The 17331-nt window shown below is 42.9% G+C and overlaps 1 protein-coding gene across 1 annotated transcript in view; it reads right to left on the bottom strand.

Moving 5' to 3' along the window:
* CNTNAP2 (contactin associated protein 2) overlaps positions 1-17331 on the bottom strand; it is a 2266356-nt gene that overhangs the window by 257088 nt on the left and 1991937 nt on the right. The window contains 1 exon segment of the mRNA NM_001133793.1: positions 14245-14463. Coding sequence (NP_001127265.1) covers positions 14245-14463 — 219 coding nt within the window.

The raw sequence follows: 17331 nt of genomic DNA, 5'->3' as shown, positions 1-17331 counted from the left end.
GTGCTTGTTTATGGGAGGTGGGTAAGGGACATGGACTGGAAACAAGAAAGGGTTGAGAGGGATGACAATGCCAGAGGTTTGTCCTGAGGCAGGAGTTTTTCTTTGCCCCCTCAACTTTCCAGACCCTGAACTTTTGTTTTTCCCTTGTAGGAAGACAATAATAAAGGTGGCATTTGGAAATCTCAAGGGAATATGCTTGAACTCAGAAGGCGAAATGACAGGACCTCTGAGGACAGCAAGCACTACGAAATAAGGGCAAGAAGCAGAGCTGAAGACACAGAACCAATGACAGCAGGAAACCGTAGGATTTGCATAAAAGACACCTTCGTTATGGTGCCGACATGAAGCGGCAGCAAAATTAGCAGAATCACACCTTCCTGATATTGGAGACACGGGACAATGACAAACTATATGAATAAGAATTAGTTGGAGATATTGAAGTGAAAAATCCATAATTGTCAAAATAAAGATATCCTTGGAGGGGCTGAATGGCAGAACAGATAGAGCTGATGAACATTTTCGTGGGTTGGGATATTGGGTCAAGAGACCTTCCATGAAGACAACAGGAATGAATAAAGAGATTAAAAGAATAAAACAAAAGTCAAGAATTATGGAGGGTAGAAGTGTTAACATCTGCATAATAGTAACTTCATAAGAAAAGAATAAACACAGGCAAGAAACTATCTGAAGAAATATCTGGTATTTCCAGAACAAACAATATTAGAGTTCAAATGGAAGGCACTCATGAAGTGCTTAAACAGGGTAGGTAAGAAAAACAACAACCACCACCACCAAAACCAAAAAACAACACCTTCATCAATAGCTGTGGATCTGAACCAGAGACCCCCAGCCCCAGGGATCCTTCCGATCCATGTACAGGAGTCACAAGTCTTGAGAACATAGATGGAAAAAGTATTTCATCTTTATTTTCACTGCCAAGTCAAAATTATAGGAGTAATTGGTCCAAATGGATTTTTAAAAGGTTCAGCAATATGAAATCTAAGAGGAACATTTAAACAAAAGGATACAAACACCTGTACAAAAAATACCAGGTTATAACGAATATTAACAACAGCAAGAAGGCTAGCATAGTAGTTTGTTCGTTTATTACCTTTTTTTTTTTTTTTTAGAGTTAGGGTCTCGCTCTCTCCCCAGGCTGCAGTGCAGTAGTGTGATCACGGCTTACTGCAGCTTTGACCTCCTGGGTTCAAGCCATCCTCCTGCCTCAGCTCCAGAGTAGCTGAGACTATAGGCACACATCATTATGCCTGGCTAGTGTAGTCATTTTCTCTTTCTTTTGAGACAGGGTTTTACTCTGTTACCCAGGCTGGAATGCAGTGACACAGTCACGGCTCACTGCAGCCTAGACCTCTTGGGCTCAGGCGATCCTCTCATCTCAGCTTCCCAAGTAGCTGATATTACAGGTGTGTGCCACCACATCCAGCCAATTTTTGTATTTTTTGGTAGAGATAGGGTTTCACCATGTTGCCCAGGCTGGTCCTGAACTCCTGGGCACAAGAGATTTGCCTACCTCAGCCTTCCAAAGTGCTGGGATTACAGGCGCGAGCCACCGCGCTCAGCAGTGTAGTAGTTTTAAGAGCAGAAACAAAACTGTGAGATTTTAAAAAAAATGTTATAAGGAACAAAGATGGAAATTATATACTGGTACAAGGAATAATAAATCAAGAAGATCATGAACACATCTAACTAGCAAAATAGACTTCAATTACCCGAAGCTACCACTGATAGAACTATTGATAGAAATTCAGTAAATAAAGTTTAAAATTTATACTCAGAAACTGATAGGTCAAGCAGTGCTTAGTGAAATTAGGTACACACATACTCTATGACTCAGTAATTCTGAGGACACACACAGGCACACACACACACAAGACATCCTCACACAGGTGGTGGAGAATGCACATAAATATATTCCCTGGAGGGTTATTCATGGCGGCAGAGTTGCAGGAAACCTAGGTATTCATCATTAGGGGATAGAACAAATGATGCGTGGTAAATACACATAATGGAGCACTATGCACATAGTATTCAGAGAACTACTCAAATAGATCTTAACAATATAAAGCAGAGGGAAGAGAGCAAGAAACAGAACGAGATCTGTAGTACAATGCCACCTATATAAAGCATGGCACACAAGAGACAACACTGAATTTCCACAATGATATGTATACTTTGAACAAATATATACAGGGTGGGACTAGAGACCATCCATAAAATACGTTTCAGTGGGTGTCGGCGATGGCGAGAGGGCGAAGCTGGCAATGGTGAAGAAAAAACGTAATAAAATGAAATTAAAATGAAAGAGGAACATTGTCAGGATGTGACAATAGGACCGTGAAAAGAAGAGAGACCCACGCAATATCCTGCACATCAGGGGGCCTTGAAAACACGAAGGAGCAGAAACCAAACTGTGAGATAAAAACATGAGAGGGAAGCAGCTGATGGGAAACAACCCTGTTTATCTGAATGCGGCATACTAAAAGTGGGCCTCTTTTTTCTCACGCTCATAGTGTACTGTGGGAGGAACTATGGGGCTATGAGGACCTATCCCTTCTTCAATATTTGTGTCATTGATACTAATTTATTTTATTACAATCTTTTTCTGTGGGATAGTTGCCATTTATTATCACGAAGTTTAGTTCAGTCCTTATTGGACTGCATATTGATTGCAAAAGTGGTACCATTACATTAAAATGTCTTCTCTGCATCAGACCATTCCAATTGCCATGAGAATGTTGGAAGAAAGACCGGAGTCCCTGAAGCATTTGGTTTCGTGACACATGAGAAGGTGAACCTTTACTTTCTTAGGTTTGGAATGTTCATCGTAAAGTTTCTACCCGTATAATATAGTTAACAGATTATCTTTTAGTTAGTTGGGAGCTCAAAAGACATTAAAAGTACACTGTTGATTTGATTATTTGGGAGTACATTTTAAAAAAAGCAAAAATTGTCCAGGCGCGGTGGCTCATGCCTCTAATCCTAGCACTTTGGGAAGCTGAGGCCAGCAGATCACGAGATCGAGAGATGGAGACCATCCTGGCCAACATGGTGAAATCCTGCCTGTACTAAAAATACAAAAATTACCTGGGTGTGGTGGCATGTGCCTGGAGTCTCAGCTACTTGGGAGGCTGAGGCAGGAGAATCGCTTGAACCCGGGAGGTGGAGGTTGCAGTGAGCCGAGATTGCGCCACTGCACTTCAGCCCGGTAACACACACACACACACACACAAAGCGCAAACATTGTACCTATCATCACTCACTTCCTATGGTAATGCTCTGACTGAAAGGTAGCTGGAATTGCAAAAGTCAATTAGTTTTGATCCCTAAAGGGCAAAGGGCAGAAAATGTACATGGCAACTGTAAGTGGGAAGAGGCCATCCTTTGCCCTTAGTGGGGGTAGTAGGTGGAGATGGTTCTATTGAGAAGATAGCAGCTGACTCGAGTGTGGTGGCCCGGCAGGTTCAGAAAAGAATAGAGGGCTGGTAACCCTTGTAGTGAACAGCTGTGAAGGAGAAGGCATTTCTTGGAGGAGCTTCTATATTTTATTTGCATTTTTGCTTTGTATATAGTCGACTGATTTCAATGTAGTAATTTTTTTACTAGATTTTATTTGCATTTTTGCTTTGCATATAGTCTATTGATTTCAATGTAGTAATTTTTTTTACTAGATTTTGTCCAGCAAATTAATTTACTCTTTAATGTATGGCAATGGTTTCTAATTATGACATCACTCCCTATTTCTATCCCAGAGAGAACCAAGAACTAGTTACAAGGGTTGGGGTAGAAACTCTGCATTAGGATTCCAGCCAGCATCACAGCTACTGCCAAACAGGCAAGACCTCAATTTGATATCAGGAAGACTGAAAACTATGCTCAGGCTCTAGACGGATCTGAAATGCTGTCTTTCATAATATGCTGACTTTCTCTATGACTTTTTTTTTTCTTGCTGCTGCTGCTTCTGTCATGCTTGATTTCAGTCTGTGGTTCCTAGTAAGACGATATTTCCCAAGGTGGTAAATATCATCAAATTTTGAGAAAAGAATTCTGGAGAAGTTTTATAAGGAAAAAATCCTTCTTGCTTTGGAAAGGAGATGATCTAATTTTGAATATGGATATTAACCCAGAAAAATCACAATCACTTATTTACTCATCCAAATGTTTGCTCAGGAAATATTTATTGGGTAACCAGTGCCCAGTTGTTATTGGACCCTATCCTCAGTCTACGCTGTATGTAGCTTATCTTCTAGGGGGAGGACACATAAATAAACATACTCATTTATTTCTGAATAATAATAATTTTCTGGGGTTTCAAAACCCTCTAGAGGTTTCCCATTGGTTACTTGGTATGTGCCCTATGTAAATGAAGAAGATGAAGTCAAGTGACAAAGTCATTTACTCAGTATGCACCCTATGTAAATGGCAAGGATGTTACTCAGTGTGTGGCGTAAGTAAATGGAGAGGATGAAGTGAAGCTACACAGCCATTCACCTTCCTGTCATTGCTGAAGTGTTCCCATTTGATTTAGTTCCAGGAAGTCAGCATGAATCTGCCTATCTTCCCTGCCTCCAGACCCTATTCTCCTGCCTCAGATGCATTTGAGGGACAATCTGGAGGTAGAGTCACATGGCTTACTATTGGATAGGAAGCGATGAGGGAAAGAGAAGAAAGAAAGGGAAGAAGGAAATCAAGGGTAACTCCAAATTTGGGGTGGATGGGTGGATTGGATGGTGATGCCACCTACTGAGACGGGGAGGGCTGTTGGAGGAACAAATTTCCAGGAGGCATCAAGAGTTCTTTCCTGTCATGTTTATTCTAAGACGCCCATTTAATATCCAAGTTGAAACACAAAGTAGAAAGTGGGATAAGTGGGTCTGGAGTTCCTGAGAGAAGAGAGGCCTGGAGATTTAAATTGGAGAGACATTGGGACAAATTAGTATCAGAAGCCATTGGATGGTGGGCTGAATGAGATCATCCAAGACAATATTCGGATGAGAAGACAGGAAGGCTCTGTGACACTGCAACGCTTAGTGGTCAAGCGGAGGAAGGAGAGAATGCAGGACAGACTAAGTCATGGCCAGCATGGCAGGAAAAATAAGCAGGATAGCACACGGCTGTGGAATCCGTGGGAAGAAAGTATTTCAGGAAGGAGAGCAGGAGACATGCTGCCGAGAGAGTCTGGAAAGCCCAGAAGAATGTGTCAGAGACTTAGAGATTCATGCTGACTTTTATCAAAAGAACTAAAAAAAAACCAAAAACATACATGTGCGTGTGTCTTTTTAGCAGCATGATTTCTAGTCCTTTGGGTATATACCCAGTAATGGGATGGCTGGGTCAAATGGAATTTCTAGTTCTAGATCCCTGAGGAATCGCCACACTGACTTCCACAAGGGTTGAACTAGTGGAGGGAGGGGGGAGGGATAGCATTGGGAGATATACCTAATGCTAGATGACGAGTTAGTGGGTGCAGCGCACCAGCATGGCACATGTATACATATGTAACTAACCTGCACATTGTGCACATGTACCATAAAACCTAAAGTATAATAATAATAAAAATAAATAAATAAATTTAAAAACAAAAAAAACAAAAAAAAAAACAACAAAAAACCCCCAAAAAACCAAAACAGATTATTTCTATGTCATAGAGACTCTCAAGTAAGAAGTCTCATTCCCTGAGAAGAGTGCTTTTGCATGAAATTCTCGTTAAGCCAAACCCTTTGCGTCTGACAGTGGCTCTCTGCAGGCCTAGATCTTTGCCATGGCGACTTTATAATCTGCAGAATACCAGCCAGGGCTGCCTGATGCCCAGCCTCACCACTGCCTGTCAACTTCAGTTTCTCCCATAGACTCCATAACTGAGAGAGTGCTCCACAAAGGGCTGGTATTGCATGTGGGGCCTGCAAATCTTCCTTGGGATGGATTCTCCTGCACGTTGTGGGAAGCTTTGGGAGCACCCAATGTCACCGCACTTTCCCACATGCCCTTTGGGCCACAGGGTCATCTCAGTCAGGGGACGCTGGTATAGACTGACCAAGAGGGCCTTAGCTTTGCCTTCAGCTTGACTAAACTTTACATAGGACCCCTCCATTCCACCCTAGACCCCTGGCCTCACTTTTTAAGAGCACTTACTTTAGAAAACTTGTTATTGTTCATTCTTTCTCTGCCCTTCTGAGATGCAAATTTTTTAAAAAGCTGTTTGCCAGTTTTACAACCCAGGAATGGCTTTTTCAAAAACTTGGTAGTCATCTCTTTGAATTGCAATTGTCAAGGAAGATAGCACCCCGTCTCCCCTCCACGGGAGGGTGGGAGCCTAACTTCACAGAATGCCTGGCTCCAAGTTGTGAAAGCTTACTTTTCCTTTGGGTAGAGCCAATTGGCAAACACAGACACCCTATGATCCCTCCTATCCCAGCTCTTAAAAACTTTCCCATTGTATTTTAGTGAAATAAAAAAACAAAAAATCAAAATAAAGAAACAAAATTCTCCTGCCCTTAGCTGAAGTGGAGGCGAGCTCGACTGCATTCTGGCTTCTTTACCCTGTCACAACAGCCCTGAATGATCTTCCTTGCCTGTTCAACTTTGTCCAGCGCAATTTTTGCTTTGACAAGAGGAATGATTAAAGCGCTGAGTCTTTGGAGTCAGACTGTCTGGGACCGAATCCCATCTCTGTCTCTTCCTAAATGCACGACCTTGGGTGAGTCAACTAATCTTTAATGTGAGAATAAAACAAGAATTAGCAATGTTGTTTATGTTACAGACTCATACGGACTCATTGAGGGGAAGCATGGGAAGCACTTGGCCCTGGGGTTCACCGGGATGTCTCAGTCAGCATTCACGTGGTTGCTCTTGAGGCAGGTTTGCAGGAAACAGGGGCAGGCACATATTCTCTAGGTTATAATTCACGCAATTTGAGTTGTACATTTTTTTTTTTTTGAGATGCGGTCTGACTCTGTCACCCAGGCTGGAGTGCAGTGGCACGATCTTGGCTCACTGTGACCTCCACCCACTGGGTTCAAGCGATTCTCCTGCCTCAGCTTCCCAAGTAGCTGGGATTACAGGCGCCCGCCAGCATGCCTGAGTAAGTTTTGTATTTTTAGTAAAGATGGAATTTCACCATGTTGGTCAGACTGGTCTCGAACTCCTGACCTCAGGTGATCTGCCCGCCTTAGCATTCTAAAGTGCTAAAATTATAGGCGTGAGCTACCGTGCCCGGCCTGAGTTGTACATTTTTTATTACCAATTTCTTAGACACGAGAAATAACCATTTTATTCATACATATATTTGGGTGCATTTCATTATTAGAATTCTATTTTTCTCCTTTACACACAAATGTGATTTTTCTCTTTGGTCTCTCAGTGATACTGCATTTCAGATGGCACTGGAATGATCCATTTGTGATTTTGGAATACAGAGAGTATGAGAAGCAGCTGACCAAACAAGCTGTATTTTAGAATTTGGGGAGGCTGGACTCAGAGAATGGTTATAACATTTCAGTCTTAGTTGCTTATATGTCCATTTAATAAACCTCAATTCTTCCATAAACTCAGGTTGCCACCCAGGAGAAAAAAGTCTCCTGATAGACAAACTGTCAGAGGAAGAAGAGGCTGCGGGCTTCCCCACTCTCAGGTAGTCTCTGAGTCCTCCTGAAGACAGCATGCCTTCCACTGAGTCTCAGTCAGGCTTTCTGCCCAACACAAAAGAGCTTGAAGCACTGAGGGTGATTTTTCAACTCCTTTTTGGACTGCACAAAAGAGATGGTTCCCTTTAACCTCTGGAGAGATATCAGAAGAGGCCAGAGCCAAGTAAATTGAGCATGGACATTTGTCATGAGTTAAGATGACCTAGGCTCTGTCAAGGAGCCACTTAGGAGCTTGACTTCTTCCTGAAGCTGTCTGAAGTGGCCTCCAGATCTTCTAACTCTGATCTCCTCCCTTAATGACTGCCAAGAGCAGTTGCGCGCTCTGGCTAGTGTCTAGCTTGCTGCATGCTAACCCTATCTTAGCTCCCGGACCTGAACAGCCTGCTTGGCTCCCCGCAGCGGTGTTTGCTTGCCAGCTCCTGGCCATGCCCTGGGCTGGCAGCCAGCCTCCCAGGCTGGGGGCCCAGCAGATTATCTTGCCTCCTCCCAGTCCTGCCACTGCTATCAGCTGTCAGGACTCCAAACTCCTTGTATGTCTCTGCCAAAGAGGGCTTTGCTCAATCCAGCCTGGCATTGTTCACGCTTAGACAATGACCACGAGCTTGTTTGCTTTTTCCACCTCCTAAGAAAAATCTGGCCCACGGACAGCTCAGGTCCGAACACCTGGGCTGGCTGAGGCTTCAGATCATCATGTGGCTTAAGTGCTTCTGCTGGGCCATCCAGGGAGCTCGTCATATGCTGGTCACTCATTTTGGATCAAAAAATGGGAAAAGTTTCCTGCACTTTTCAGACAAATACCAGCAAGTACTTTTTTTTCTTTCTGTGTCTCTTAGTTTTTAAATGTATTTGTTACTTTTTGATTAAACCAGAATAATCTCTGGATTCTTACAACTTCCAAAAGACCTGTGTTAACCCTTTTGGGATGACAGCTTCTAATTATATTTTAGATGTGCAGTGAGGTGAACTGTGTCTTCTCTGTTTTTTTTTTTTTTTTTTTTGGTTACTTTGCAAAAGGACATGTGAGCGTGGCCTTGCTAATGACACCACCTTTGCAAAGATCACACAGCAAGAAAAGTCTAGCATGGCTGACTCCATCCTGCTTCTAGCCTCACCGCCTGGCTGTCCTTGCTCCTTCCTGGGCATAAGTCAGGCTAAACTAGCCATGGGAGGTATTCGGTTTACAGTTTAGCTTTTTTTTTATATTACTATTATTTTTTGAGATGGAGTCTCGCTCAGTCGCCCAGGCTGGAGTGCAGTGGCGCGATCTCAGCTCACTGCAAGCTCCGCCTCCTGCGTTCATGCCATTCTTCTGCCTCAGCCTCCTGAGTAGCTGGGACTACAGGCGCCCACCACCACACCTGGCTAATTTTTTTGTATTTTTAGTAGAGATGGGGTTTCACCGTGTTAGCCAGGATGGTCTTGATCTCCTGACCTTGTGATCCGCCCATCTCGGCTTCCCAAAGTGCTGGCTAGAGTTTAGCTTTAAAGCAAGGATGATAATTTTCTCTCCCTAAAACTGGTTCCCTCCTGGCTGGAAGACTGAAACCGCCTTTGTAAAACCAATGAAAGGCCATGAGATTAGAATCATGGGAGAGGCCTGAACTCTGTTAAAATGTAGGTGTAGTTTCTAGAATCCCTTAATGCTCAGGAGTCACGTGGCCAGAGTTCACAAGATTTGTGGCTTCCTCAGTTGCGTTTACAGGTAACATCACTATTGTAGAACTTAAGATTGGTCTTTTGAGATTTTTTTTTCAGATTTTTACATTCTGGAAACCACCTGACTCCATCCAGACTTGGGATGCAGAACTCAACCAGTTCTGTGGCCGTCACCCAGAGGCAGACTCAGAACATGAGGACAATTTTCCACACCCCTATGATTTCATCTCCAACCAATCAGCAACACCCATTCCCTAGCCCCCTGCCTACCAAATTGTCCTTAAAAACCCTAGCCTCTGAGCCCTCAGAGAGGCTGATTTGAGTAATAACTCCAGTCCTTCTGCTTGGCTGGCCTTGTGTTAATTAAATGCTTTATTTACTGCAATAACATTGTCTCAGTAAATTTGGTTTACCCGTGTAGCGGGCAAGAAAAACCCTTCAGGCAATTACATTAACACAGGTAAGTGGGTGGAAGGTGGCCTTCTGTAGAGCTCTGTGTGTAAACCCAAGAACTATTTTCAGTCTGTTTCAGCTTTAAGTTGTATGAAAGCCCTTCCTTCCAGAACCTAGATGGAGCTCTTGGGCCACTCTGTCACACATCTTAGCTGTTGCAGGGATACTGGTGTGATGTTTTCAGATGAACTCTTGCTTTCTTGGCTGACTGTGAAAAAATCCCTGGGCCTTAGTTTGCTGCCCTGTGGCCTCTGCAGGTAAGCTGAGGACTAGCAGAATAATTTTGAATATTGAGGGACATCTCTGCATGTGAACTTTCCTGTAGGGTTGGTGAGTGGGAAGTGATCACATTTCAAGTCAGTATTTCAAGAAAGAAGTAATGAGCCCATTGAAAGAGGCTTCTTTAAGAGAAGGGTAACTATTACATGGAGGAAGAAGAAAGTAAAGGGGGTAAAAGGTAAAGGATAGTAAAGGAAAAAGAAACTCACATTTAATGAGTATGGACCTGCTGGGCATAGTGGCTCATGCCTGTAATCCCAGCACTTTGAGAGGCTGAGGTGGGCAGATCACTTGAGGTCAGGGGTCCGAGACCAGCCTGGCCAACATGGTGAAACCCTTTCTGTGTTAAAAATACCAAAATTAGCCAGTCACGTTGGCACACGCCTGTAATCGCAGCTATGCAGGAGGCTGAGAGAGGAGACTCACTTGAACCTGGGAGGCAGAGGTTGCAGTGAGCTGAGATCATGCCACTGTACTCCAGCCTGGGCTACAGAGCAAGACCCTGTCTCAAATACTACTACTACTATTACTATTATTAATAATAATGATAATAATTATGGGCTCTAGACAAGGCACTCTTCTGAGTGCTTAGCATGGAATATCTCATTTAATACTGTGGTGTAGGAGCTGTATTCCTAATTAACACAGAAATATTAAGCAATTTGTCAGCGGTTTCTCAGTTGGCAAGAGGCAGAGGCGGTAGTCAAAGACCATATTGTTAACCACACACCACTGTGGGAAGATTTACCACTTGGCAACCCTGGTATTGTTCAATCATTACCAAGCACGTAATAAAAAACGTCTAATATTGGAAGAGGCCAGGCATGGTGGCTCATGCCTGTAATTCCGGCCCTTTGGGAAGCTGAGGTGGAAGGATCACTTGAGCCCAGGAGTTTGAGATCAGCCTGGGCAACATAGGGAGACCTCATACCAGGCATGGTGGCATGAGCTTATAGTCCCAGCTACTTGGGGACTGAGGTGGGAGGATCCCTTGAGCCTGGGAGGTTGAGGCTGCAGTAAGCCACGATCGTGCCACTGTACTCCAGCCTGGGCAACAGAACAAGTCTCTGTAAAACAAACAAACAAACAAACAAAACATAGAAATAGAAGATACTCAAAGAGGGAAGATGGTGATACTTGGTCAAGAAAATGCTTTTATATTAGAGGTGAACTGAGACTAACACCCAAGTCCCTAAATTCTAACTGAATAGTCTGGGGATAAGTGGCTCCAGAAATTCATAGCTGTTGAACTAGGTGTTAGTTTTAGGGTTTTTTTTTTTTTTTTTTTTTTTTTTTCTGAGACGGAGTCTCACTCTGTCTCCCAGGCTGGAGTACAGTGGCGCGATATCGGCTCACTGCAAGCTCTGCCTCCCGGGTTCATGCCATTCTCCTGCCTCAGCCTCCCGAGTAGCTGGGACTACAGGTGCCCACCACCACGCCTTGCTAATTTTTTGTATTTTTAGTAGAGATGGGGTTTCACCGTGTTAGCCAGGATGGCCTCGATCTCCTGACCTCGTGATCCGCCTGCCTCAGCCTCCCAAAATGCTGGGATTACAGGCATGAGCCACTGCGCCCAGCCCTAATTTTTGTATTTTTAAATAGAGACAGGGTTTCACTGTATTGGCCAGGATGGTCTCGAACTCCCAAAATCATGATCCGCCTGCCTTGGCCTCCCAAATTGCTGGGATTATAGGCGTGAGCCACCGTGGCCATCCTTTTTTTTTTTCCTGTTGTAACAACCCCTCTCACTTCACCTGAGGTAGACTTCTATTGCCGAACAATATTTCACAAATTGGCTCAAGTAGCTCATATCTGAGAGATGTGCCTTATGCCTCCCTTTAAGATGACAGGGATTAGAAACTGGGACTAGAGACTATTTTCTAGTCAAAAGAAATTGCTGACTCATCACATCAGCCTCCTGTTCTGAAATTTCTGTTTCTGTGGTCATCAATGGTTTTACAATTACTAAATTAAAAAAACACAGGCCAGGAGTGGTGGCTCATGCCTGTAATCCCAGCATTTTGGGAGGCTGAGTTGGGTGGATCACCTGAGGTCAGGAGTTTGAGACCAGCCTGGCCAACATGGTGAAACCCCTTCTCTACTAAAAATACAAAAATTAGCTGGGCGTAGTGGCATGCGCCTGTAGTCCCAGCTGCTCAGGAGGCCGAGGCAGGAGAATCACCTGAACCCAGGAGGCTGAGGTTGCAGTGAGTCGTGAGTTGAGAACACACCATTGCACTCCAGCCTGGCCACAGGGTGAGACTCCGTCTCAAAACACACACACACACACACACACACACACGCACATTTCTAGCCTTATTTTACTCATGGTGCTTGATATTATTTGCCATTACCTTTTTAATCAAATCCTCCTCCTCTTGTGACATTACCCTCTCCTAATTTTCCTTGCCTCATTATTTCTATTCCTCTTCATTCTTCTTGAGATATTCTTTTTCTGTTTATCCCTTAAATTCCATGGTTCTGTAGAATTCTGATCTCAGGCCCTTACTCTTTTCTTTATTATTGGGTCACCTTCTTTAAGTGAATTGACGTTCCTTCCAAGACCATAATAAATACTCTTCCATCTCTTCATTTTACAACCTTACTAGGTCTTCAAAATTCTTACACACAGCCACAGTTAGCCAACAGAAAGGAACAAAACTAAAGTTGGACTTCTATATCCAGGGGCAGGGTCAAAAAAACGAGAAGTTGAGTCAAGTAGGGTCACCTGTTATGATGAAAACCAAATAGAATCTACCCCGTATGTTCAGAATTAACAGTATTTAGGAAGAAACTTGTCCTAGCTAATCTGGGCCACACATGTTGATGAAGTGAAATTTCTTCACTGTGCTCAGCAGGGATCAATGGACATGATATTTAGCTAATTAAAAAATAATGTGTAATTTTGTGATCTATAACTTGAGGGAAGGATTTGGAAAGGGCTGGTTTCCAGTTGTAATTAGGAAATACTTTATTTCTAAATCTGTGACTCATTTATAGCCCCAGCTGATGTGGTTGTTAAAAGTCAGTCTCACTTTCAAAGGTCATTGACTCACACCTTTGTTTTGTAGTTGGCTGACATCACACAAAATGAATGGAGATCTAATTTTACCTTTCCTTTAATGACATTCTACTGCTCTTCAAGCTTCCCAACACAACTATGAAAGACACAGTGGGGACTCTACCCCTTGTTAAAATTAACTGGCTCTCAGTGAGACTCTAACGTAGGGTGGAGCCCAAGTGGCAGCTGTTATGAATATGAACAGCAACCAGGTCACATTCTTGTCTTGCTTTGTCTGAGGCTTCCACAGTTGACTGCACTGATCAACTGACCTCCCTAGAGAGGGGTCTAAGATGATGCATCCCCAAAGTCCTTCAAACTCACTTCTTTTTTTCATTCAACAGAGGAAAAGTTGCTAATTTCCTAACATATGAATATTCTCAGAAACAAAATTTAAAATTCAACTAGCCATGGGAAACAGGTATGAATTTGAAGTAATTTTAGGTTCATCTGAAATATGTCAATAGCAGAAAGACAGGTGAAAAAGATTAGACTGGGTGGCTGGATCCACTTCTTGCATAGGTAGTTTAACTTGTTGATCTGTTTAAATTTCTTTTTTGTACTGATCTTTTTTCCTATATCAGGAAAAGTCTAAATCTTTCTCTGCCTAGAACCTTGAGAATAGGCAAGAAAGGAATGGCTTTATATTTATCATTTCGAAAAAATCTGAACTTAGAGAGCCCATTCCCTCCCTCCCTCCCTCCCTTCCTCCCTTCCTCCCTTCCTCCCTTCCTTCCTTCTTTCCTCCCTTCCTTCCTGCCTTCCTTTCTTCCTTTCTTTCCTTCCACACATTTACAAGTGCCCCAAATGATCAAATAACTTTATACACTTCTAAAACCATAAATCTAAAATTGCAGATATTAGAGAGACCTGAGAGATGTCTCAGCCTGCACTCTGATTTTATAGCTGAGGACAGTGAGCTCCCAAGAGTGGAAGTGGAGCGAGATCTAGGTCTCCTGAACCTTCTTCCTTATTCCATTCTGTCTTGAAGGAGACCTCAAGAGGCCAACACCCTTACTTTTGGAAGGATCTCTACATCAAACCTTGCATAGGCTGATTTTTTTTTTTTTTTTGCATTGTGTAGGCTCTTAAAAATCAACAGAAGGAAGCCATGGTTACCTTTCCGTTACTTACCAACAAATAACTGGCTGTAGAGCTCCAAGCGGGTGTGGCCTTCTGTTGGGGCCTTGCGGATCTGCTGGGGTAGCCGGTCCACCTGTAGGCTGGCCTGCTTGACGTTCCTCTCTGCAGTGACCCGGTGCCACTGGTCATCGTTGAGAGGGGTTGGTGACCTCACTACAATCTCTACGGGCCCATTTCCCACATCAAATGAAAAGGACACTTCTGTGGCAGCTGGAGGAGCAGAAAGCATGAAAGATATGAGTATTTTTCTCCCAGATACCAAATAGCAGTAAATTATAGACGACAAACAAAGCAGGGGGAGGAAAAATCATCTAAGTCTGTCACGTCCTATAAAGGTCGATGGCAAAATCAATGGAAGAAGGATAAAATGTCAATCATTAACCATTAATAACCAAGGGTGTTTTGGGGGTCTATGTGCCAGGTATATATTTATTTCCTTATTTAATTTTAGAAGCCTTCCAAGATGTGACCATCATTGACCCTCTCCAGATAAGAAGACTGAAGTCTGGAGAAGTTAGCGCATGTTGAGTGTCTTAGATTCAGTAAGTTAGTGGAGTCACGAACTGAACCAAGGTTTGTCAGACTTCAGAGCTTGATATCTTCTAATTCCACATACAATTTACCATTTCAGTAAGTAGCTCCTTGGGAAGTGATTCATAGCCACCTGGAGATCTCTTGAAACACCTGTGTCCAGAGATTTTGACTCAGTTGGTCAAGAGTTGGCACTGGTATTTTAAAAAACTCCCCAGGAAATGTTAACACATAGCTAGAGTTGAGAGCTACTGCTTTGGGGAAATTTATGAAACTTGATTTCATTGATCTTTATACTGTATTGAAAGTTGGGGATCCTTGAATTGTTGGTGTAATGAGGGTAACCTATTGTTGGTGTAATGAGGGTGACCTATTGTTGGTGTAATGAGGGTGACCTACATTTTACGACCACCTGTGCCTATCCGAAAGGTAGCACAATATTTCTGGAGAATAATCCCTGTTGTACATCATCTGTTGCAAACCTTGGTTATTCCCCATCTGGGATGTAGGCTCCTTCTCATAACCTACTCTCTAGCACTGACCATAAATTATTCTTTTTTTAAAGATCACCTCCAAATCAACCTTCCTCTGCAATTAGTCACCTCTCAACAATTGGCAAATGGATTAAGTGGTTGCTTTATTAACTTTAGCTATAAGTAGCTTTCTTATTTCACATTTTATATTTTATGTTAAGTTCCTCAGTGACCACCTAGTGCTTTATAAACAAACTTTTTAAATGTGCATTTTTTCTTGTGATTGACAGGAGAGGCAGCTTCAGGCTGAAGCAGCACACACGTCTTCAGCTCCCTTAGGCTGGGTGAATTCTTTTCAACATTAAAGATGTGGCACACCAGTGAATTTCCTAACTTTGCTTATAAAGATATTCAGCCCCTCTACCCATCAATAAGCCTTCCACCTAATCTCTAAGCAGCTTAATTAAATATCTGTCATTTTTTTTCCTGGGCTAATGGAAAATTCAGCTTCTTTTGGCTGGTACCATTTTGAGACGGTGTCACAAGCAATCAAACTTCTAATTTAAAAACCATGGTGGGCCAGATTCTCTCAGGACCTAGACTGTTCCCTGCCTCTGTGTTGGGCCCCTTGGAAAGCCGCATTAACTTTATTGAGCTACAGGGATATTAGACACAGAGCTCAATTTAATCAACCTAATTGTACCAAGGAATTTTGATCCTTCATGTCGTTAGCAAGAGAACTTTCATTTCAACACCTGTGGTGATTCGATACACACTTCAGAAAAATATCTCATCTAAATTAGAAGCCCCTGCCTCCAGGGGTCATTGGGACTGGATTTAACTTGCAGGCCAGTGACCTCCATCAAGGTTTCCATGGAAGTATGATCAGAATGCAGGGAGATGATAATATGACCCACAGGCTGCGTGATCTTTCTCTGTAGTTCTGATACAGATGAGGAAAAAGTAGCCTTGGTTTCAGATTAAATCTGTTCTGTTCTCATAATGCTGTATTTTAGCAGGAGCATTTTTAAAATGTAAGTTGTCAGAACAGCAAGAGAACGAGGGTTCCTGGGCTAAGTAGGAAAGATTGTTTCATTTTAAAGGCATCAACTGCCATCAAGGAAATAGAATTTAGGGATAAATTGAGTTTAACCCTAAGGTTTGACTCGTAGGGATAAATGCTGCTCTAATTTCCTCTGCTATTCTCCTACTGCTATGATGAATTCGTGTCCAGGTCTTCAAACTGTCACTATTTGGAGAAACTCTGAGTGCCAGAAGTTGCTAGAAAATATCTATACCTTTTGCTTGTCCCAATAGATCCCCTATTTCTTCACCAACACCTTAACATCAATACTTTATTCTGGAGAAGGGAAGAAAGCTGCCAGGACAATGCTGTAGCTCAGAGCCTCTCACCCTAGTGGGATACAGTAAGAGGGACTCAAGGCCAAAGGCCCCCATGAGCAACCTTCTTCCCAAAGAGCCTCCATTCAGGCTCTGCTGGAGAAATATTTATGAAGTCAGCATATTCCACACCCCTTCTGTTGCTTCCTCAGGAAGGGTTTTTAAGACCCACTGTGAGAGCCAAGGAAAGGGTTCCTTTTTCTCAGCCACTCAATGTCAGCTTCCCTGACATTGCTGCGGGAAGTCTTTGAGAAACCCCATCCCCCAGTCAGACAGCCAGTGTGTTTTAAAAGCTTCTAGGTTCAGTTTGTGGCTGATTGCTCTTGGTCTTCTGGGTGAGAGCAACTGACATTTTAAAAGAGATAATTATAGAGACAATCAGCGAGCAAATAAAAGGGAGACAGCATAAAAGACACTTGAGCCAATGACACTGTCCTAACTTAATGTGTATCTCCAGTTGGAGACTGAAGTGTTGCCCTATTTCTGCTTGTGGAAAAGGAATTTCTTATATACCAAACAAATTCTCATTTCCAGAAATAAGTATTTGGGAATTGGATGCATATAGCCTGGATCATTGGAAAGAACACTGTGCCAAACATGAATGGTTGCCTTTCCATGAGTATCAAGAACTGGGAAGGGTCTGAGACTTTACCCCACTTGCAGGCTAACAAGT

The sequence above is a fragment of the Pongo abelii genome, chromosome 6 (assembly GCF_028885655.2).
Source record: "Pongo abelii isolate AG06213 chromosome 6, NHGRI_mPonAbe1-v2.0_pri, whole genome shotgun sequence".
In the NCBI taxonomy this organism is placed as follows: domain Eukaryota; kingdom Metazoa; phylum Chordata; class Mammalia; order Primates; family Hominidae; genus Pongo; species Pongo abelii.
This window is presented reverse-complemented; position numbering and strand designations above follow the sequence as displayed.